This window comes from Oreochromis aureus, linkage group 14 (genome assembly GCF_013358895.1).
Source record: "Oreochromis aureus strain Israel breed Guangdong linkage group 14, ZZ_aureus, whole genome shotgun sequence".
In the NCBI taxonomy this organism is placed as follows: domain Eukaryota; kingdom Metazoa; phylum Chordata; class Actinopteri; order Cichliformes; family Cichlidae; genus Oreochromis; species Oreochromis aureus.
In genome coordinates, this window is record NC_052955.1 from 39,818,852 (window position 1) to 39,842,996 (window position 24,145).

Genomic DNA, 24,145 nt, shown 5'->3' on the forward strand with positions numbered 1-24,145 from the left:
GACTAATCACAACTGTTTTTTCAGTACCAGCCGAGCTCCTCACTTTGTAGCAGGCTGGCTGGCATTTCTTGCCTCCAGTCTACCATCAGTCTCAGAACCGCGCTGCTCATATCATGTATACCCACAGAAAATACTCGTAAACCGGCTCCAGGAGACGGCAAGACTGTCTGGACACCGACACCGGATTCGGTGGAGGTTTTGTGACCGACTAACCCGAGCCTTTTGCGCCGTGTCCGCAGCATTAGGTAGGTGTTTTTGGTGGTGTTACGGTGTTGTAATGTCCCTCTGCCTCTTCTCTTCTTCCCATTAGCTCGCGAGCTGCGACAGTTAAAGTCATATTTGTAATGGTTTAGTTATTTTGGTGGTGTGAGTTTGAATAGGCGTGAACGTTTCGTCGCCGTCACAAACGTTACCATTCGCCTTCTTAAACTGGGGTTACATAATTGCTGGTGTACGGCTTGTTAGCTATCAAGGCTGGAAAAATGACCGCGACTGATACGAGTATGGACGGATTAAGCCCTTGTCAAATAAATAGGTGTAGCCAAGCTTATGTGCTGACAGATAACTCCGTCGCGTGCCGCCCTCGAGGGAAAGTCACGCCGAACTGTATTAAAAACGAGCCTTCGTGATCATTGCAGTCAGGTTACACATGTCGAAGACATTACATGAATTTTAAGACCCGCCAGGCTGGGTCAGCACTCAGCACAGCTCTAAGCACGTACTCGGTGCGATACAATATTTCCCTTTTATGCTCATTAAAGTTCACGCTTGATACGCGTTAGTGGTTCAGATAAACTCTCCGGATTACCCACAAGAACCCCACATTAAAGGAACCGTACAGTGACATGAACCGTGTCCCTTTGCCAGGTGAAGAGTCATTTAATTGCAGGGTTTTAATAGAGCTTGGTTTTTGAGGCTATGTGTAACATTAATGGATAATTAATGAGGTTACGTGTGTAAGTGTTTCGACCTGAGAGTGCAGCCAATGTTGGAAAAAGATGTTCCACCCCGAGCTAATAGGGTCAGGCTAATTAGCCGGAAAAGTGTATTAAGATGTGGTTTTAATGGCTAACATGTTGTTGTTGTTGTTAAGAAAACAGTTATTTTCTTTATCCTGCTGTGGACCACAGGCACGTGATCTCCATTAAGTGCACAGACTGGGTAATCGCACTTTACTTTTCCGTTATTTTCAGACAGTAGTGTTGCTGTTTTCCACTGCTCTGTCCCATATTAGTATCCAGAAGTTCATATTCATCTGCACTGCTTACTACAAATGTAAGCCTAGCAATAATATAGGAAATACCAGGCCAGCGCTTCAGTGAAATATCCCCTGAACCTAAAGTTCATAGATACACTTGTAGCCTGAAGGCTTAGTGGGTAAATGTTAATAATAATACTTTGTAGCAGCCCTAGAAGGCTGAAAAGGGGGGGGGGGGGGCAATAGTATTTCATTGTGCTGCTAGCCAGGAACACATCTGCTGTGTGCAGGTGGTCTGGGAAGAGCAGCTAAAGACTAAAGTCCAGTTGAAGAGTATTTTATCAGTGCTGGCTGCACTCAGTGAGTTGGCCGACACAGCTGCAGAGCTGGATCAGTCGGACTCCAGCTCAATTATTCTCTCATTTCCGTGTCTGAAAAGGACACCCACCTCTGCATCACAATTATTACATTCAGGCAAGCAGCTGTGTTGCTGCTGGGCTTAGTCAGGATTTCAACTGCAGAGCACCATAATTCCTCACGGTCCATAGTGCTCACTCTCAAAAACTCAATCACGTGGAGGGGCCCAAATTTATCCAAGGTGTTGTAATGGTAACACCAGTAGTGAGACCTATCACTAGATGTCCCGCGCCGATCCTCTTCACTGTGAAACGAGTGATGCAGCGCAGTTTGTGATGGACTCTGATCGTGGACAGGCTAACACCGTTGTAGCTGTCAGCAGCTTTAAAAGTTGTGAACTCTTCCTAGCCTTTCTTAACCTTGAGTCATTTGTGTTTTAAAATAAGTATCAATGAAATCACATTGGTGGAAAACAGATAACGTATCTATTGAAGAGAGGTCTCCAGCTCTGAAGCAGCAAGTTTGGTGACCACCCACGCACTCAGGTTTCCTTGGTGATATGGAAAAACAATGGGCCTTTTCAGTGTGGGTTTTATAGTTCAAATGTAGTGCAAGCGTGCACAGGCTTCCCAGAGCTTGGGATGTCTGATTTTAATTTCCATCAAATGACAAATGTGTCCATCTAATAATGAATAGAAAATTAGCAGTTTTGTGTGACTCCAAGCTAAAAATCCTGGGCATTAGTTTAAAAATAAAGCCTGAAAGATTCTGTTAGTGATGCCTGAATTATTATTTAGCTGGAAATTGTCACTGGAAGCCACTCTTAATGCCACACCTGTAACCTTCCACGGCAATCAGATCTGACCTGATTTCTCTGGAGGTGTACGGCAGCTTACATGGAAGATGATGGCGTAGGGTTAAAGGGATTTCCAGTTACGGAGTAGATTTCCTGCTGAAGCATAAGCCTGCAGTCTGCGAGTAAACTGCTGTATTGGGATGATGTGGCACTATGAGGTCTTAAAGATCAGATGGGGCCTGGTTATTTAAGACTTTATATCTGAGGAAGGATCTTAAATTAGAGTGCGGATTTAACAGGGTGCCAATGACGAGAAGCTAGTAAGGGAGAAACATGCTCTCTCCAGTCCCTGTCAGTACTCTTGCTGCAGCATTTTGGATCAACTGAATGCTTTTTAGGAACCCGATAATAATCAACTGCAGTAGTTCAGCCTAGATCTAACAAGTTTTTCAGCATCACTCTGACAAAGGATGTTTCTAATTTTAGAGAGAGTGCACAAACTGAAAAAGCAGACCCAGTTTGTTATGGTCAAAAACAACTCAGATTCTTTGGTGTTACTGGAGGTGAGTATGAATCTGGCTAGACACCATGTTCAAGATTTTTTGGGCCGAGTACAATAACCTCAGTTTTATCTAAATTAAATTCAGTTTTATTTACATAGTCACAACAGTTGTTGTGACTTGGCACTATGTTTTATAGTGTAGGGTAAAGACTCTACAACAATACAGAAATTTTACAAGCAGGAAATTAGAGGCCATCCAGGTCTTTGTCTTTAAGACATTCCTGCAGTTTAACTAATTGGTGTGTGTTATCTGGCTTCATGAACAGATAGAGCTGCGTGTCGTCTGCATAGGAGTGAAAATGATGTATCCTATGCCTTTGAATGACACTGGCTAAGGAAGGCATGTATAATGTAAACAGAATTGGTCCTAGCACTGAACACACAGTGTCTGCAGTCTGCATCCAAAAAAATCACTCTTAAATCCATTATAGTTTATTTTAAATAGATTTTAAAATAGGTTGCTTTTCTGACTCTCTGATTCTCTTTGTCAGGAAGACCATCTGGTGTAAAAGTCTGCCAAGTATAAACATGCTTTGGCAACTCCTTCAAACAGTTAAATTACATTTACATGAATAGTTCAGCATGACCAGCTTAATGACTCAAGCACACACACAGATATATGTACATATCTATTCAAAGTTTAAACTGTAAACTTTATTTAGTAGAAACTCTTGTTTTGTTTTTTTCGTCGAGTTTTTCACTGGATGGGATGACATGTAATTCCGTTGTAATTTTGGCATCATGGCAATAAAAGACAGATTCTGGAAATAATCAGCAGTGAAGAATTATTAAGGCTAACACCATCCTGAATATACCATGGTCCAAGAGGAATCAGAACGGAACCATTCTCCTTCTACTGATGGCCCTGGCAGCACGTCTGTGTGCTGCTGCATTCCAAATTGTATTCATACTGGTGGCTGCCGACTCCATAATTCCATTGTACATCTACCGTACAATGACAGTAAAGGGCTATTCTATTCTATTCTCACAAGGTCAAGTCAGTGGCAGATTTAGCCTTCAGCTTGTCTTTCTTGTCAGAGAGTGGAGTTGTTTCTCCACTGAGGTGAAGCTCAGTTACCTGAGGACTGCATTACCTTTGCAGAGAGCATTGAAAGCAGGTGTTCTTAACCTGATAGAGCCATTATTTTCTTCACTAAAGTGAGATTGTTGCGGTGTGAAGTGTGAATACTTCCTGTGTGAATTGCATGTAGGACACAGAATTATAATAGAGGAAGCTGGATGGTTTGCTGACGTACTGTGGTGACATAGAATGCAGCTTCACACTTCTAAGCCAAAAAGACATCTTGCATGTATGTTTAAGTCAGCTTCATTGGGATTTACTATCTCTGTTGGTCTGCAGTTAAACAATAAATGAGAGGCAATCCAACAGTGTCAGTTACATTAATAAGGCTCAATGTTGGATTCTTGGTAAAGCACAGATGGAACAGCTGAGTTGTTTCAGGCTTGATACATATATGCACATACAGCAGGTGATGGGAGATGCACAGACATGTCAGTTATTTTCAGCTGGACTGCCTGTAGCAGCAAACAGAACCAACCAATCAATTCATAGTTAATTTTGTTTATATTCAACTTCCCATAATTAGTCAGTGTAACTGGATGGATATACATTGAGCAGATGAAATGAAAAGGTAAGAAATGCTGCTGCAGTGAAATCAGTGGTGCGTGAGAAAGGAAGAACAGTACAGTAGGAGTAGTACAGTGGTCCCTCGCTATAACGCGGTTCACCTTTCCCGGCATCGCTGTTTCGCGGGTTTTTGTGCAGTTTTTTTTTTTTTTTTTTTTTTTTTTTTTTTTACAGTGTATCGTGTTCTGCGTCCTGATTGGTTGTAGACCATTGTCAATCAATCTTGTGGCGTGTCTCCTGTACAGTACAGAATGTGTAAATCTTCGATCCTAGCAGTGTGACTCTGTGCTGTACTGTATGTTTGTAACTTTTCTCCCCAACAAACACAACAATGTCCACGAAACGTTTTGCTCCTGCGGTAGCTCCCAAAAGGCAGAGGAAGATGCTAACCATCGCACAAAACGTTGGACTTTTGATAATCAAGGCCCCACAAAGCCTTTCTGTGACATTGCCCTCACACAGCATTGATTTGGAGTCCTCTGTCAAAGTGTCCGTTAATAGTTCTAAAAAGCTGATGATTTTATGATACTCTGCTCTGAGCTGCTTGGGTGTTATTACCCCGGTTTGCCTTTTTGACGCTTGTCAGAAGTAGACATGGGGTGTGGTTTTGGTACACGCCGATCTGTTGGCTAAGGACAAAAAGCCTACTGCTCTCCCTTCCTTAGTGGAACTTGAGCTTAGTGGAGCTCAAGGGTTGTAAATACAAGAGGAGAGGAAGAGTGTTTACCCTCATTCCTAGTTTCTTTGTAGTGAAATGGCTGCAGGTAATACAGAGGTTAGCACGGTCTTATTTGGTTTTTGGCAAACTCCACCATGACTTTCCTGTCTCGAGGTGAATAGAAACCCATGACTGGTCCCTGTCATGTGGTTAAGCTTGAGATTGATTGGGTTTGTACAGAACATCTGGTTTATTACAGAGGTTGTGGGCAGGTTAAAAGCCATGGTCCTGGTGATTGAGCATGCGGTTGTGTGGAAGTTTGGGAATGCACCAGATCACGGATAAGAAATGAAAGGATGAATCATTATCAGTAAGAGCCTGATGACCAAACTCTGTGCTGTTGTTTCTCTTTAACAGTGTAAACACGGGTAAGCTAAGTGACACTGTGTCCTTGTTGGACTCTGTAAACAACGACACCGTATCGTCTGTTAGCATGCAGAGCTACAGATACTCAAGGATATTTTGGCATGTAGACTGGAGCAACTAGCGATTGAACCACCAACCTTCTGATTAGCAGATGACCCGCTCTACATCCTGAACTACAGCAACTCCATACATGCTTGCAAGCTTGTATTAGTAGATGTGGTGCAGCCCAGCTAGCTTCTAGTTGTGCTGTGCTCCCATAGAAGGTAGCAGAGGCAGCACACTGAACGCGTTTAGCTTTGAGAGTGTTTGACAGATTGTTAACATCAGTTGATTTTCCCGTTTCTCTGCCAGGGAGAGTTATGTTTTTTCATCTATTAATCATTGGAACATTTAATGGGGAAAAACAAACTTTCACAAGGCTGCTCTTCTTATCGTTTAACATAAGACTTGACAGAGATATGAAGGGATCTTTCCCCTCTAACTTACTTTTTCTCACCACTATCACAGGCCTCTCCCATCAGGACTTCATGAGGTGCAGATGCCATCATTATTAAGTGTTTCATGTGGTTTGGTTTCACTGTTGCTCCACTGAGAGAAGCCTTAGCCTCAGCTGCTCCCCCTAACAAATCAATGGGAAAAATATCCTGCCAGCAGCATTAAATATCAGCGACAGGAGACAAGAGCCTCAATTAATTTAACGCAAACACATCTGAGCCCGGTGTGAGGTGTAACAGGACTCTGCTCTGAATCTCAACTGCAGTTTGTTATCAGCAGTGCCACTGTAAATCTTTTAGTCGTTTATTTTCCTTCCCCAGGAATGACAGGTTAGGCAGTCCCACTACACAGAAATACACAAAATGACAGAATCTGCTACTTTTAAAATAATTTAATTATTTGATAGTGCTTTGAATTGCTGTTAAAGAGCAGAGGCTTTATCAGAATTATGTTCTTATCAGTTATTTATCAATACTAAAGTGTCTTATCAGGTTTGGTTATTGCTATAGCTACCTGTTTCTAGATAACATAGACATTTGGGAGTTTTGACCATTCAGTTGCTCTCTGTTTCATGTAAACTATCTTTTTTGAATTGGAGCTAATTGTGTAAACGGCATTACATTTCAAAGGACACCTATCCTTAGATTTCATCTTGGCTTCAGAATCAGAGTAATGGCTTCATGCACGAATAATACTTTCTGCTGGCAGCGTCTCTAAATGATCACAAAGTTCTAGCTGTGGCTTTGGGAAACTGCAGATGTACAAGATGTTGTGTGATAGTTTGTCTTTAAGATAAACAGAGTGGTATTCATCAAGCACTTTTTTTGTTCTTGGCTTATCTGAGCAGTTTATGAATCTGGGCGGTCTCTCTATGTGGAGATGCACATAAATGCCAGGTAACAGTATTGTCCCAAAACACTGGGACATGCAGGAAAATGTAGTTGTTGTTCTCAGCTTCTAGGGTTACAAAATCACAGATCAGTCATCTGCATCTTCATCTCATCATCTTCTCAGTGAAATGACTAATATTTTCAAGCTCATCCTAGCGTTAGTTTTAGTGCTTAAACTATGCAGAAATAATATGTTGTTGTTTCTGGTTAATGACAATGAACATAAGTCATCACATAGTAGAAGTTAGGTGTACAGTTGGTTCATTTGATAATTCAGAACTCACTTAGGGTAGCTGTTTTATTAGTGGTATCCTGAGTGAGGATTTTGACGGTAAGGTGACTCATTTATTTTTTTCTCACCTTCCACGTCTTTAACTCTTCTCCATTTCTCACCCTTACACACTTCCTTTCAGCTCTTGTGAAACTTTTCTGGTCTGATTGTTATCAGTTGTTTAAATCAACTTTCAGCTGCTTCTCTCTCTGTGCCGCTCTCTTAGTGTCGATTTAAATTTATGTAACCTCAAATGTATTAATGCGATGATTTAGAGTTTTTGGTAAGGAGAAATCTCAGTACAACCTGCAGAGATTGGTAATATTAAAATACCAGTGACGATCGGTAGGAGAAATTTACCTTTAAGTGCAGTTGCAGCAGTCTTTAATGCTCCCACTCACAGACTAAAGGTGTTGGAAGCCTACGATGCTTTGTGACTTCCCCCTCACCTTTAACACTGAATCACTGAGCACACAGATGTGAGATTGTGTGGGTGTGGTAGTTATGAGTACCTGCTGGCGGAGTCACCTGCTTTAGAATATATGAACCTAATGTTGTTTTCATGGCTGAGCTGACTTATCGCACTTTTCCACTTCCACCTGCTCGGCTTGACTTGTGCCATAACTTGATAGTAGATTTTTTTTGTTCTCCCGAAGAGAAAAGTTAGAAACCCTTGTAAATGTATGTACCCTGCCTGCCTCAATGGCCACTGACTATGTCACTAAGCGCAGCTGGCCTGCAGTGAGGCCACATTGTTACTTTTACACATGAATTTACATAATTTTGTAACAATTATTAAATAGATTCCAGATGAATTGCACATGATAAAACATGGTAGGCTTTTTAACTGTAATCTGGTGAAGTGGCCCTTTGCAAGCTCATTAATATATATATATTTTTATTTTGTATTTATTTTGTTTTTTGGGTGTGTGCAAGTTACTGGGATTGCTCTGATATTAAAAAAGACATACTAGTCTTCTTATTTTTTACGTTGTTTATCAATGTGCTTTTGCTTTCTGTGTAAAACTCCAGTTTGCTCGTCTCAGAGAGTTGGCAGTTTGAAAATGAGGCAATGTCAGTTACGCATTGAGCTGGTGTAATGCTCTGAGGAAATGTTGACCACAAGCAGTCAGCTTTAGTCTGGGTTCAGTCTTCTCCCTGAGTAAAGATTTTACATGTGAACGTAGTGGGAAATCAAAGAAAAGCTACAACCTCACCTTGTTTGAATGAGGATTTTTATCAGACTACTATGCCGCTATGAAACTGACTTCAGCCCTGGAGAGCAGCGGACCGGAAAATAGTTTGACTGCAGTGTCTTGGATGAACTGCACTGTTAAGCTCATACCGGGATGCATTTGCTGGGGTCGTTCGCGTATCTGTTGTTGCAGCGTAGTACAGTATGAGGATTCTCTCCAATACTCTGGCCCGACACTCGTAACATAAGTGAGAATGGGTGGGTGGGCATCGTATACCTGGAGTTGGGGTTTTGACCATTGCACAAAATCATCTCTGTGAGTCTGTACAGCATGCTGTGGGGAAAACCCTGGTCTAACGTTTGACTCTGTGGTTTATTTTGAGCTTTCTTTTACTTCATGTTCTTAAACTCATTTGCAACTTAAAACAGACCTGCAAGACAAACGTATTTAAGAGCAGCGCGTGAATATAAAGTTTGACGACATCAAGCCCACAAAGCCCAGCAGAGCCGTTACCAGGACGGTGAACTCGGGTAAAGTGAAAGAAAATATGTTTCTAGTGTCCAAATCAGCAGCACTGGTCCTGTAATCAACATTTAAAACTTTACTGGGAAACAGCAACCGCAGTCCTTCATCAAAGCATCAACAAACTTTGACATGAAGAAACGCGAACTTTGTACCTGCTCCATCCACCGCTGTTTTACATAGATAAAAATCTGCAGGAAGTCTCCAGAAGTTGTGTTAAAATATGCAGATTAGCTGTTAACTTAACAGGGCAGAGTCTAAAGGGGGCATGGTGTACACTAGACCAGCGGTCCCCAACCCCCGGGCCTCGGACCGGTACCGGTCCGTGAGTCGTTTGGTACCGGGCCGCGAGAGTTGAGGCTCAGGTGTGAAATGTATGGTTTTCAGGGTTTTTATCGGTTTTCAACGTTATTTTGTTATCGTTTTTATCGTTAACTCGGTTTTCCTGGGTCTTTTCACGTGTGTTATGAATAAATCTTCTTTTTTTCGGTACCGGCACTAGTTTTATTTTGTTGTATTCATCCGCGACACCTCATTGCCGGTCCGTGAAAATATTGTCGGGCATAAACTGGTCCGTGGCGCAAAAAAGGTTGGGGACCGCTGCACTAGACCATATTTATTTAAAGGTTTTTATAACATTTTTCACACTGAAAGGGAAATAATATCAAACATGGTTAATTAAATTGCATTAATATTTAAAAATATAAAAATTAAACTGACGTGAGGGATTTTAGGTTAGATGGTGAATTATTGTTGATATTAATGAACGTCTGTTCCATCATAATGTCTTGTTTTCAGCAGCACAGGAAAAACTTCAGTATGCTGCTATGCTCACATGCTCCTTTATAGGCTTACAGGCAGAAACTCACTCATTCACCTGCACACTTAAACGCACAGCCAAACATGTACAATAACTCTTAAAGCTTTCCAAGAAGACAGAGTAAAGATGCTTTTATTTATGCTTCAGTTTAGATTTCATATTTATCCTATTTTATTTTACAGTTAATTTTGAAGGTGGCATATTTTTTCTGTTTTAAATATTTATTATTGCTCATTAATAAGACAAAAGTATTCGTTTTCCGATTAATCGATGGAATAATCAATAGATTAATCGATAGCTTCAGCACTAACTAACTTCTGAGCTAACCCCACGTTTAGAAAAACGCTCCTCAATTTCCTTTGGCTGGTCCTTCTGTGTTGCCGTGGTGACTATTGGAAACCGTCAATTAAAAAATATTGCAGTAAACGTTTTATTTTGCAATGGCACAAAATAAACAGGGGAACGAGAGACGTTTTAATACTGTCATCCTCAAACCCCATCACATCCCAGTCTGCAGCTGTATTTGGGAGGAACAAAACCACTAATGAATTAGAGAAAGAAGATGATGTTGTTGTTTCTTGTGTTCCAGACGATGATGCATCCAAATGGCACTGATGATGATGCAAATGTGGAGATGGCTGCATTGGGGTCAGTGCTCTGCTGTGATGAATAGCAGCCTGTCCCATACTGATGTCACAGTCCCCGCTGTTCCACCGCTGTGGACTGATGCTGTCATAGGCAGCTAACCATCGTGCTCATATGAGGTGGAATCTATGGAAACAGACTAAATAGTTATTACGGGTATGAGGCTCTGTGCTAAAGAGCATTGATCAAAAAATGTAACGGCAACTTGAATCTTCTTTGGCGTTAGACAAAACTGGAGCACCCACAGGATGTTTTGGTGAATGTAATATGAATACATTATATATAAAAACCTCAAATGCAGAGTTTTTGCTTCAATTAAGGTTTTATTGCAATAGGAGACAAAGGCATTCAGTATTGTATCTCCTGGATGAGGTAGATTGGGTGTGAGTTCATCTGTATGTCCGCAGATACACACATAAATAGTGGTAGTTCATGGGTGAGTGTGTGTGTGTGTCTGTGTGCCTTTAAAAGAGCATGTGATGACGGCAACGAAGAGAGAGACCAGTCAGTATTCTCCGAGCGCAGGTCTGAGGTTTGGCCTGTGCTTTGTTGCAACATTTCGTTTCATAGAAAAGATGCTTTGATTGTGTAGGTATTAATAATAATTCAGTGCCCAGCCTGACAGCCTCAGGTCAGTTGCTCAGATTTGCTGGCACGTGTGCTTTCATTGGCCAACAAAAAAGATTGAGCTTTTTATATACTTATTATATGTTATATGTTACTGCAGTTTAATATATTTCATATTCGTCTAAATCTGTAAAATAATCTACTAAAGCCTTGAAATAAGACTCCACGCCCCCATTTAGATTCACCCTCTCCTCATCGCAGGTGCCACTGGCATATAAAATAAAATAGCTGCTGTCAGCCTTCAGCAACCTGCCTGATTTAAACTTCGTATCAGACTAAGTTAGCAGTTCAGCTGTGTACGTATGCTTTCACTGGAACAGCTGTGCTATGGATTTGCTGCTGTGTAAAACAAATGGCAGAAAGTTCACATGAGTTTGTATGTGATGCTTCATGAAGGACCTGCATGAGCTTTTTCCCAGGAGTTAAGTAAAGGTTTTTATGGTGATTACAGTAAGTGTGGGTGTTTTGGATGTTGCACATTCATTGCTAAACTATGATAGCGTCATCTTCGCTGCTGTTGTGTTATCAGTGTCTTTGTGGAGAAAACTGTGGGCCGCGTGAGTTTAAGGTTGTCGTAGTTTTTATTCACATGCATGCTAAATATGTTTCTGCTGTAACACTCACGGTTACATGGATTAAACAAAACGTCAGTTAATTGATGAATCATTGCAGCTCTGCAATGCACCAACTGCACATGTGCACCGAGCAGTGAACCTCAAGTAGACTTCAAAGAACCATAACAGGAATGACTACTCAGTCATGCTTTCTCTCCCTGTGTCAGCAGCAGAGTGTAGCTGAGGCCTAAGTGCTCGAAGCTCCTGTGCGGGTTTAACGTTGATGTTTCCAGACAAAAGGTTCCTGAGGCCAAAAGTCCAGATACCTTGGATGCAAATGGCTTTAAAGACAGAAGACCATTTTATTTAGACAGTCTACCACTATTGTTAACAAGACTGAATGTGTGGTTTGAAAGTGAGGTTTCACTTTGCCCCTGCCTGCTGTGGACTGCCTTAACCCTAACATCTTCCTCTTCCACTACGGCCGACTGTGGCTGTTCTGCCAGCACAGAGAAAACTCTCCAGCAAATATGCTGTACTCAGCCTGCAGCTGTCAAAAAAAACTGTCAGCCTGCCCACTGCAGTATGTATGAGCAGGATGTGTGTATTCACTGAATGCACGCACACATTGTCCTTTCTGCAGAATTAGCATGAGTGGCTGCCCATATCATAATTAGAGGTTGACGGATAAATGTTGCAGATGAAATATGTGCCACCAGAAATTCAAAGCTGGGATGAAGAGGAAAAATACATCTTGGACACATTTGTTGTTCTGTATTCTTAGTCTGTTATTAGCAACTAGTTATTTCTTTCAACAAGCTTTGACTTGCAACACTTTAAGTCCACTAGAGTGTTGCAAAAAACAGGCAGAGCTCATTTAGTTTTCTTCACCCTGCTGGTCGGCAGGACATCGACCCCCAAATTTGTAAATATGATAACTTGAGAACGAAGCGAATTTATTTTTCCCTGCCGTCCGAACACAAATGATTCTTTTCAGCTCTGTCGTATCAGTGTTTCCTGTGGTGCGATCAGAACTCACTGTGTCTCTTCTCTCCACCATGCAGGCCTCATGGAGCTGGAGACCAGACACCTGCTGTGCACCAGGGAGCTCGATCCATGCCCGGTTCCCAGTAAACAAACATAAAGGGTGGGAACCTTACTGGCCCTTTACTTCCTTCCCCCCCATAACCACAGGGGCGATTTTTGGGTATCTTGTCCTCTCCCTTCTGTGGCCCCAGAATGATTGGCAAGCTGAAACAGAACTTGCTGGTGGCCTGTCTGGTCATCAGCTCGGTCACAGTTTTCTACTTAGGCCGCCATGCAATGGAGTGTCATCATCGCATCGAGGAATACAGCCAGCCAGGAGGAATCCTGCCTCTCTCTGGGCTGGGAGGCAGCATGCGGACCACCTTACGGACAGGCCAGAACCTCAGCACGCCGTTCATTTACAACAAAGACATGCCGCTCATTTTCATCGGTGGCGTACCCCGTAGCGGGACCACACTAATGCGAGCTATGCTGGACGCCCACCCCGAGGTCCGCTGTGGTGAGGAAACTCGCGTCATCCCACGCATCCTGGCCATGAAACAGATGTGGAGCCGCTCGGGTCGGGAGAAGATGCGCCTGGACGAGGCTGGCGTGACTGACGAGGTGCTGGACGCCGCCATGCAGGCCTTCCTGCTGGAAATAATCGTCAAACACGGCGAGCCCGCCAGCTTTCTGTGCAACAAGGACCCATTTGCACTGAAATCTCTTTCCTACCTGGCCAAAATATTTCCCCGTGCCAAGTTTGTGCTCATGATTAGAGACGGTCGGGCTTCGGTCCATTCCATGATCTCGCGAAAGGTGACCATTGCCGGGTTTGACTTGGGGAGCTACAGGGACTGCCTGACCAAGTGGAACCGGGCCATAGAGACGATGTACACTCAGTGCCTGGACGCTGCAGACAAATGCCTGCCTATGCACTATGAACAATTGGTCCTGCATCCTGAAAAATGGATGAGGACACTGCTGAAGTTCCTTGATATTCCCTGGAATAATGCCGTTCTCCACCACGAGGAGCTCATAGGGAAAGCTGGAGGAGTGTCCCTCTCCAAGTAAGTAATGCTGATGGCTTTCCTACAATTTTCCTTTTCCAAACTCCAAAAGATTCCCAGCCCTGTGTTCTGTGCTTTTACTTTGAAAGGAAACGTCTGGTCTGGATAATGTCAATCTAACGTTGTTTTTCTTTTGGTTTTTTGTAAAAATTCATAAACTATAGATTTCTGGAAGAACAGTCAATGTTTCATGGCAAATTTGATCAGTTGTAGCTCAACTTTGGCTACAGTTACAGTAACTAAAGTAAAATGTCAGAGTGACACATCATTGGCTGATGTCAGCGTGTCTTTGATCCCTTTTGTTTGTGTCTGGAGGCGACCGTGTTGTTAACATGCAGGGTGAGCTCTTTCATTACAGCACAGCTCTATACGACGACTTTTCGGGAAAAATCTTCTCTTCGTGCAGTTTGCTCAAACTCAAACGCCTCCTTTCTTCAGTTGTCTGTCTGTTGTGTTAGGACTGAGTGCACTAACGTGTAAAATGGGTGTCTGTGGCCTCTTGTCTTATGTTGAAGACGCATTTTAGGATAGCTGAGCTGCTTCCAGTGCTCTGTAGCTGTTACTAGAACAGCGCACGCTGAATCATCATCCATCTGTGTTATGTTATGATTCATTTCCAGCTCGCTGCTCTGAGGATCGTTGACGTTTTGGACATTTAACCCCGTTGGAATGTAGTTTATCAAAGCCGTTTCCCCCTTTTATCCATGTATGTACAGTTTCTACACAACCTTCTTTCTACAGCTGTGTTGCTGAAGCTCTACTCGATAGATAAATGTTTGGTGATGCAAGAAGCTGTAAATCGTGTCTGGCCCACAAGCTCCACTTGGTGAGCCAGGCTTGTCGTATATCACATTCCCACTGCAATAGAAATGCGCTTGGGAGCGCCCATGTCGACTTGGCTTTCAAATACTTAGCCTTGAGGCAGAGAATGTATGGATTGACTATTAACCTTAAGGTAAAAGGACTTGTTGGTAAGCAATGTGTGAAGTGAAATGTCATGTTCTATATAATCTGAGTTCTTGATGGTGTTAAAAACAGGGCCTTGAAACATATCGTCCCTGTTCCACTGTTACATTTCACTACAAATGAAACATCCTGCAGCTGCAAACAGTGAGACTCGTCATTAGTGACTTGAAACATGAGACGACGTCTGCATTGCTGCACTGTGAGCACGTTTGCCTGATGGCCCTGCCTGGTGTCAGAGTTGTTTTGAATACTCTGCTATGGGAGGTTGGCCTCTGGAAGTTTTTGAGGAAACACTTTTCTGTCTGCTTCATATTACCCCCAACCCCCTTTGCTACCACGGTCTTCCTGCCACATGGTAGAGAACACTCCCTATCCTCCTGGAGATATTTAAGCCACATTTTGTTATTATCCCTTTATGAAAACAGTCCAAGTTTCTGTTTAAAATGCTTTGCATCTATTGAGCAGTAACTGCCCGTCTTTACTGTAATCTTCTATGAAGACATCCAACTTCCTCTAAGATGCGAGGGCCGAGTTCTTTCCTGCCAAATGGAAATTGCTAACTGGCCGTCTTCTTTCTTTTATGTTTTACATTCTTTGGACAAAGCACAATTAAATGTCAACCTAAAGACAATAAACAATATTAGTTTAAAGGAACAGTGAACATAAGGACAAGAGGTCAGTAAAGTTCAGTTATGTCCAGTTTTGAATTGGATAGGATCAGGGGGATCAGGCCTGCAGCTCACTTCTAAATAAACCCATTTGTGGACAAAACGCTGAATGCATTCAAAATAATTCATATTCTAAATACACATAATACATTATACTTTTATATATTTCTGTTTATACAATTGTTCTACACTAAAAGTTCTTTCTGTTGGAGGGCAGTTTTTTCCTCTGCCCTCAACCAGTGCCTTTAGTGCACTGGGATTCTTTATCCAGATCTGATATGTACTGACACACGTGTTTAAACCAAGTCATTGTCTGAACGGCTGCTGTGGCACAGTGGGTTGATCAGGTCACCCACTGATTGGGAGGTAGGTGATTTGCATCAAAGGTTTCTGGCAGGTTATCGTGTGTGTGTGTCTGTCTGTCTGTGTGACATAGAATAAAGCACTGTATGTATGTGCATATGAATGGGTAAATGGAGGTAGGTTAGAGCTCTATATAAACACCCCCACGTTCACCATTTACTTTACCGAGGAGTCCACACTACATAAGCAGGAGACTGACCTGGGGCCAGTGTGTGGGTGTGAAGCTCTAATGTGTGCTTTTAAATGCTTTGGTCAGTAAGGCTGTAAAAGTGCATGTTAGTAAAGTTCAAATGAAGCCAGGAAGCAAAGCTGGAGGAACAAAAATGCCTACTATAAATTTTTTTTTTTTTTTGTCAGTGTCACTGCCCTGTCATTAAGATGCAGGGAGATCCATGTAACTAGGTTAATATTATATTAAGGGTTAAATATGTCGACGTTTCTCCTGCAGCTGCTGTAACAGCATTTTTGCAAAAACTTGCAAGTGTCTTGTTAAAATTATCCCGTCTATCTGAAATTGAAAAGGCACTAATAGATTTATTAAAGCACTGCATCCTAATTTGTAACTTTTTAAAAAGATTGATACAGTTAAACGTCTGGATTTAGAGTTCATCTTTTAAAATACATTATATCAGATTATAAACAGAATAAACCATGATGGATTCATGCTCTAAACCAAGCAGTGAAACTGTAATGTCGGGTGCTTTCATGCGTGCTGTGACGCAAGCTTGGATACAACAGAGACTCCTGAGTGTCCTTCAGCCCTACTGGTACAACTCTGGATGACTAAATGACACAGGCAGAGGTCCTCAGAAAGGCCAAAGTACCTGTGTCTCTCAAACAACTTTCAGTTTTATCTAGATGGTGGAAAAATTCTCTTCAGTGGTTACATCCGAGTTAAACAAGCACCGAGTGCTTAAGCCTGTTCATTATACAGGTACAGGAACAGGCTTAAGCACCGAGTGCTTAAGCCTGTTCATTATACAGGTACAGGAAGCTACAAAACCTTTATAGAAAGAAAAACGAGGCCAGAACAGATCAAATGTCTGAACCAGGTAAGAGTGTGGTAAGAGCTCTTTGGGGTTTCCTGATCTGCTGCCATTTAGAGCACACATCAGCCCCTCACAAATTGATTCAGCATCAAATATTAATGAATGGGGACAGGAATTAGAGCCCTGATGATAATGTGGAGACACTGCTTTGTCCCTTTCATTGGAACAAACAGAAGCAGGGACAAAGTCCAAGATGTAGCAGGAATCTACAGAGTTTACATCAATGTACAATATGATTGATTGAATCAAATGATATCGTTTCTGTTGGTGTCTGTTACCTGCTAAATTTGTTACTTATTTTTGTAAAAGAGCAAACTCAGCATACCACATGTTTAGTTTGAATATAACCTGTAAACTTCTGTTAATCATCGTTTTTATCATCTAAACACGAGATTTCAGTTATCGTCGTGCTGCGTCTGTCTGGTGAGTAATGATCACATTGCAGAAAATCACGCCAGTGAAAGAAATCAAAGCAAATGTGAAAATGCCTCATTTACAGATGCTGCTGATTTGTTCTTGCCATCATTGAACAGAATAGACAGAGAGAGCAAGACCTTTTGTAGTGGAGGAGACTGCAGACTGATTTTATTTTATTTTTTGTCAGCTACTTTTCAGAGAAAGTGTTGCCAAATAGGTTATGATGAGTCAATAAATATAGTGACAAACTTACTAATTTGGTAATCAAGGGGTGAACTGGTTATGAAGTGTGATGATCAGCAGGGTTGGCTAATAAACTGAGCCTTCAGTTTTCAGGCCCCTCTCCTGTGGAACCAGCTTCCAGTTTGGATTCAGGAGACAGACACTATCTCTACTTTCAAGATTAGGCTTCAAACTTTCCTTTTTGCTAAAGCATATAGTTAGGGCTGGACCAGGTGACCCTGAATCCTCCCTTAGTTATGCTGCAATAGACGTAGGCAGACAGGGGATTCCCATGATGCACTGGGTGCTTCTTCTTCACTCACTATGTGTTAATAGACCTCTCTGCACTGAATCCTACTTGTTATTAATCTGTCTCTCTTCCACAGCATGTCTTTATCCTGTCTTCCTTCTCTCACCCCACCCAGTCACAGCAGATGGCCCCACCCCTCCCTGAGCCTGGTTCTGCCGGAGGTTTCTTCCTGTTAAAAGGAAGTTTTTCTTGATCATATGGGGTCATAGGGTTTTGTTGATTGCTGGGTTTTTCTGTGGGCGCTGTATAAATAAAATTGAATTAAAAGAGTGAAGCTGGTTTTATGATGGGCAGAGCTAGCATGTTCAGGGCCCTGCCAGTCTGCCTGCGGTGAGCTCTGTTGTCAGATGGAGGCAGTGTATAAAATCTGTTTGTGTGTGAGCCAGCTGCAAAGCTCTCGCATACAAAGAGCTGAAGTGAAACAAACTGTCTTTGCTTTCATGCTTTATTTTATGATATTTGAAGTTTTTTTGCGGTTCTCCCGTTCCGGGTAAACTCTATCGCTCCCTGCTCTATTTCTGACCACTTGTCAACCATTTAACATTGGGCAGTAGCATACATCATCCACTTCCAGCGGCAGTGTGTCTTGTGTGGGTGAAAAGCACCTTTTCCCCCCTCTGTGTGACGAAGTGTACACAAAAGGACACATTTGTGGGGACTATACATGGTCTCTTGCGGGATTTAATGTCATTCCTGCCATATGTTAAAATCAACAACCACGCAGGACTAGCCAAAAACAACCTTGGGTTGCGTTTAACTAGGTAACCATGAGCCCCCCCCCACCCCCAAAAAAAACAAACAGGAGAAAAAAAAACAATAATGAAACAACAAAAGAAACAAACCAAAACACTCAGCGGTGTGATGGGGTGATTCGACTGTGATGCAAACTGTTCAACTCTAACGTGCATCCATGAGTAGTTTTTGTTTAGTACACAGTGTACATGTCTGCTGTAAGAGGCTTTGATCCACAGTTGTACCGCTCCCATAAATGGGTTCTGATACAGTTTGATGGAAGATGTGGCCAGCCACAAGTAGCCTTCGGGGCAGCACAACTGCCTTTTACCATCAAACATTTTGGCCCTCCTATCAAGTACTTTGCCCGGAGTGCATTAAAGTCAACCCCCATGACACCTGGCAGCTAAAGGCTCTTTCCCACTCCAACCACCAACAATCCCATCCTCCACCACCCTACAGCATTTGGTCTCGATCTACACAAAAATCTCAATCAGTGGGCAGCCAGGCCCCAGAGTGGGACCTTGCTTTAGCATTAACATCAATTACCTAGCGTTGATTTAGTGGAGGCCCTGCCTAGCTAAGAGACCCACTCCATTACTTATCCCAGAGCACTGAACTGTCTGATCCATCCTCCCCAACTCTCCAACCTATTTGTGATCGAGATGTCTCTATCCGATTCTCTTATTGGCTTTTGGTGATACAGAACACCACCTTGGGTAAAGAGGGCCCAGCACTGAATAATTGACAAGCTGAAGGCCATTAAGAGCATCACAGCATGAAGGGAAGTGGTCATGTGATGGCCAGAAAAGGGTTTTGTCACATCTCATTTAAAGCTGAGAATAGAAATGCGCATGCATCATTTGTTCATTAGTAAGAGTTCAAATGATTGAATTGTTGTCAATCTTCAGTTATACAAACGGGATATTTACAACTGTGAACTGTCTGCCTCATTTATTGTGCCAGTATCCTACTAATGTGCTCCTTTTGGAGGAAAGTAAATTCTCAAGTTGCATAAAAAGTTGATAAAATTAATTTTAAATTGTGATAAGGAACAAAGGAGCTTGCAAAGAAAAGCGTCTGGACTTCTCCTTTGACTACGATGACCTGGATGACTGAGAACCTTCACAGACATGTGGTGGCTGTAGCTATGGGGTGGCTGTAGCTCAGGTGGTAGAGCAGGTCATCTACTGATCGTTAGGTTGGTGGTTTGATTCCTGGCTTCCCCTAGTCTGCATGCCAAAATATCCTTGGGCAAGATACTAACCCCAAATTGCTCTCCGATGCATTCATCGGAGTATGAATGTGTGTGAATGTTAGTTAGAAAGCACTTAGAAAAAATGTACTTGTGTGAATGGGTGAATGCACAGTTGTATAAAGCGCTTTGAGTGCTCAGAAGAGTAGAAAAGCGCTATATAAGAACCAGACCATTTACCAGTGATAAGGAACATTTTCCAAAATAAAACAAGCATCTAAGTGGCAACTTGGTTATTAACTGGATAAAATACTGGACATGAAAAAACCTCGTTGCATTAAATTGCATTATTGTCTGTGCTGCTAGTAATACTTTTCACTGGGGTGATGTAATGGAGATCAAAAATTATATTCAATATAATGTTTAGCTGTCAGAGTAGAGCAAGAACTAAAGTCAGAGTGCATCACGGTCATCCTTACTGCAGGGAAACTGAAAAGGAGGAGCCGGGCTAGCTAACAGCACCTTAACCTTCAGAAGTAAGAGCCAATGGACTTTTATACATGTGTATTTTTATACACATATATACACGGCCACTTTATATTGGTCATAAGGTCACATCATATAGTGAAATGACCATACGACCATGCCATTTTCTTTTACAATATAGTTAATTCAGTATATGGGATTTGTATGGCAAACGGCACCATACGTGTTTTCATAATGCTTGAGTATTGATGTATGGATCAATACAGCTGGTCTATGTAACAAAGTTTGAGATTTGTGAGACACAGATGTACTCCTGTATATACTCGGCGCTTGTATCGGTATGTGTACTATAGAGACCTTTGGCTCTCTTGTCAATAAGGTTAGCTCCATCTAACCTGATGGTGAAGCTCAGCAGCCTTCCCTCTTTATCAGTTTATGTTCCACATCAACACTTAGCCGCCCCTTGGGTCTTGATGGAGTTACCTAAAGTGATTCCCTACCCATTTGTTGCAGAGTGGATGTTTGGATCCTAGCCCGTCTCGTGGAAACCATCTCCACCGTCCTCCTGAGATGACAAAACCAGCTCAATCTATTAATCATGCAGGAGGCTATGCCTGTACAGTGTAAAGATTCAATTGCAAAGTAAATGGATTAGAGGAAAGTGAATTGCTGTATTGAAGTATAGAGTCTGACAGGAAACATAAGGATTGAGGGGCTGGACCCTGGATGGTAAATAGACATTGTGGTGTGAGTGTTCTCATTCTGCCTGCTCTTTAGGTATCGCTGTGCTTGACTGGGCATCAAACCAGTAACAATAATCTCATAATAGAAGCCATTTTTAAATTTTTGTGACATGAAAAAGTGAAGAAGTGTGGTCAAAGCTGAAATTCTGTATTTGGTGATCTGAGTGTAATCTAGCTGAGGGAGGAGAGACTGATGTCGGTGTGTTGTTCTTTTTAGAATAAATGGATTGCTGACCCTGTTACAAAACATGTTCAACTAGTCAATAAGGAGGCTGCTTTCACTGGTTTCACAGTTTTAGGCCTTTTTAAAAATACATTTTGTTTTCTTTAGGTCGGTTGGCTGAAAAGTACTAAATATACTTTTGGCAATTTTATTGGTGAAAACCCAGCCTGAGCTCTACAAAGTATCTTTACAATGTAAACATAATGGAAAAGTTTAGTTTTATGTAAACTTGTATAAAATCTCATTTTTGTTGTTGTTCTTTTTAACATTAGTTACATCTGCTGAATTCAAAGAAAAATGATAAGCAAATTCATAGAGACAGAAACCTAAACCAGGGGTCCCCAATCCCAGTCCGCGAGGGCCGGTGTCCCTGCAGGTTTTAGATCTCACCCTGGGTCAACACACCTGAATCAAATGATTAGTTCATTACCAGGCCTCTGGAGAACTTCAGGACACGTTGAGGAGGTCATTTATCCATTTAAATCAGCTGTGATGGATCAAGGACACATCTGAAACCTGCAGGGACCCCGGCCCTCGTGGACTGGGATTGGGGACCCCTGACCTAAACGGCATGAGTTTAGTTGATCAACTAATCTGTTATGCAGTCAGTTATAGATATTCCCTGACTTAATATAGTGGCTCATCAGCTAAACCCTCAGCAGCTCTGACCATCAGCCTTGTTCTTGATACACTTCTTCATTCCTCAGGCATCCACTCACACTCCAGGACTGTTTTAATCAGTCTGGTTTAAAAAGTCCACTGACCCCTCTCCTAAAAATCTCAATACCTCAGTAGGTATCATCTAGACCCGGTGTGCTTCCACTCTTCATCTTCTTTGTAGCTACCCTCACTTCCTCCTTACCAATCTTCTGCACTTCATGAGTCATGAACCTTTCTCTATCAGTCCTCCTTTCTCATTTGCTGCCTTCATCAGCTCCTCATAAACTAAGGAGCTTGGAAAGAAAAGAGTCTGGACTTCTTTAAGTTTCTTGAAGACGTTTCACCTCTCAGCCATCTGTCTTCTCTGTCCAAAATGTGAACATTAGCATCATCCAAAGAGTGACCTTTGTCCTTTAGATGCAGATGTACCTCTGTCTTTGCTGCATCCGTGACTCCACGGACTCACTTCTCTCTTTAACTCCATAACTATCCAAGAAGTTTCAACCATCTAGCTGTTGTATAATTTGGAGCTAGTCCCTCTCCTTCATTATTCCATCCTTTTGTGTAATGTACCAGCCGCAAAACGGCTCCACAGCATGATGCTGCCGTCACCATGCTTGACAATTGGTACTGTGTCCTTAGATTTGAAAGCCTCACCTTTACTCCTCCAATGATCTCTTGTAACTGTGACCAGATAGATCAATCTTTGTATAGAAAAGTTTCATAGCCAGATGAGACTATGTATTTGGCCTGTCCAGCTGAAAATTTTAGTTGAGCTTTGGAGCAGGGGCTTCTTTCTTGGGTAACATCCTTCACCCCATGGCAATGCAAAGCTGTGGCTGGAAAGTGACAGTAGTGTTCCAGTAGTTTTCAGTTCATGCCAGGCTTGAGTCTTGATGGTTCCTGGGTTGTTCATCCTGATCAATTGCCTCTTATCTAAGGGTGACAGTTTGCCACGGTCTGAAAGACGACCCAAAGTAGTGACGTTCTAAAAGTGTCAAAATGTGAATTTAAGGCATTGTTGAACTTTCAGCACCAAGTAAAGTATTTAAGTAGTGTCTGTGTGTGTGTGTATAGTGATGTATGTATAGGATCGATTGGACAGTCAGTGGTGTCACTCAAACGGTCGAGTCATGAGAGCTCCCTTGACAAAAATCAAAACTGCCAATTGTATGTGTCATCTGTTAATGTCTTGTCCCATTCTCAGATGACAGATAGACAAACTGTATGCTATACGTCAACCTGTGTGTGTTTCAGTAACTACTTTGAAATATGCTATCTGTCCTTATACAGAAGGTAAAAAGCCAAAATACTGCTTTTTTTTTCCACTGTGTGTACAATCTGATAGCACTGCGATTTATTAATTTGAGCAACTCTAATGCCTAAATGTGTTTTCAGCTGATGCCCGTCAAACAGATTCAGGTCTCTGGCTAATGGTACACTACTCTATACTAATTTTATTAATGTATCAGGATGCCCTTTGATTTGTTGTGTTTGTGATTTAAGAGAGCGGTTATCTACATCTCCATAGATCTCAGTGTTCATCTCACTGCTCGTCAGTGCTAGTACACTTTGCTCCTTGCAGAAAATAAAAGCTGCAGTCCATCAAGTCCAATCCCCTCACCGGTTGAATATTTAATTTCAGACGATGAATAATTTACCAAGATAATGGTGGATGGAAGAAAAGGCTGAGTGGAGCATTTCATCTTCAACCTAAACAGCAGTTTAATGTTCAGCATCAACAAAACCTAAAATCCAAAAATCTACCCGTATGGGTTCATGTTACCTAGAAGAGCTTTGCCGCTAAGAAGCACTTAAATTATGCAGATAATTCAGCAAAAGTATTGAGATGCTAAAAAAGGTCACAGCCTTCTTTTGTGATTCCATAGAAATAATGTATATTATGTCTTTATCCCTGCTTTTTTACTCTTAAGGTTTTCTGTGTGCTACAGAAGTTTTCTAAACAAAGTGAAACTGAGATGTCGGTGTAGAGCAGACATTAAGCCATTAGGGTTGATCCATGTGTCGTTTCCACTGCTGAAGACAGGCACGTCAGTAATGTAGATCAAATGAAATGAGATGGATGTCGGCTGGACGATGCAGTAATGGTGTAAAAAGTTATTCATTCACTGCGTTTAACGGGGACCTGCTGATGACGGAGGCCAGGAGTTCAGCTTTAATAGTATTTTATAATCCAGTTACAGCCAATTAGATGCTTCCACTGAACAGAAGCGAGTGATGGACTGGTCTGTTGTGAAACAGGACGAGCCACGAAGACGACCGCTGTAAATAATGCTGTGACCTGTGGTCAGCGTTGTTAAATGTGTGCTAACTGTCACTTTGTGGCAAA

The 24,145-nt window shown here is 42.0% G+C and overlaps 1 protein-coding gene across 2 annotated transcripts in view; it reads left to right on the forward strand.

The window, feature by feature from the left end:
• The window catches only part of tpst1 (tyrosylprotein sulfotransferase 1), a 44,083-nt gene continuing 19,938 nt past the window's right edge, over nucleotides 1-24,145 (forward strand). Inside the window, exons 1-2 of one of the 2 annotated variants that reach the window (XM_031728578.2) lie at nucleotides 1-245; nucleotides 12,730-13,761. In XM_031728578.2, the coding sequence (XP_031584438.1) occupies nucleotides 12,905-13,761 (857 nt within the window). In that variant the 5' untranslated portion in view covers nucleotides 1-245; nucleotides 12,730-12,904. The remainder of the gene's footprint in view (nucleotides 246-12,729; nucleotides 13,762-24,145) is intronic. The other variant, XM_031728579.2, reaches the window with a different exon arrangement.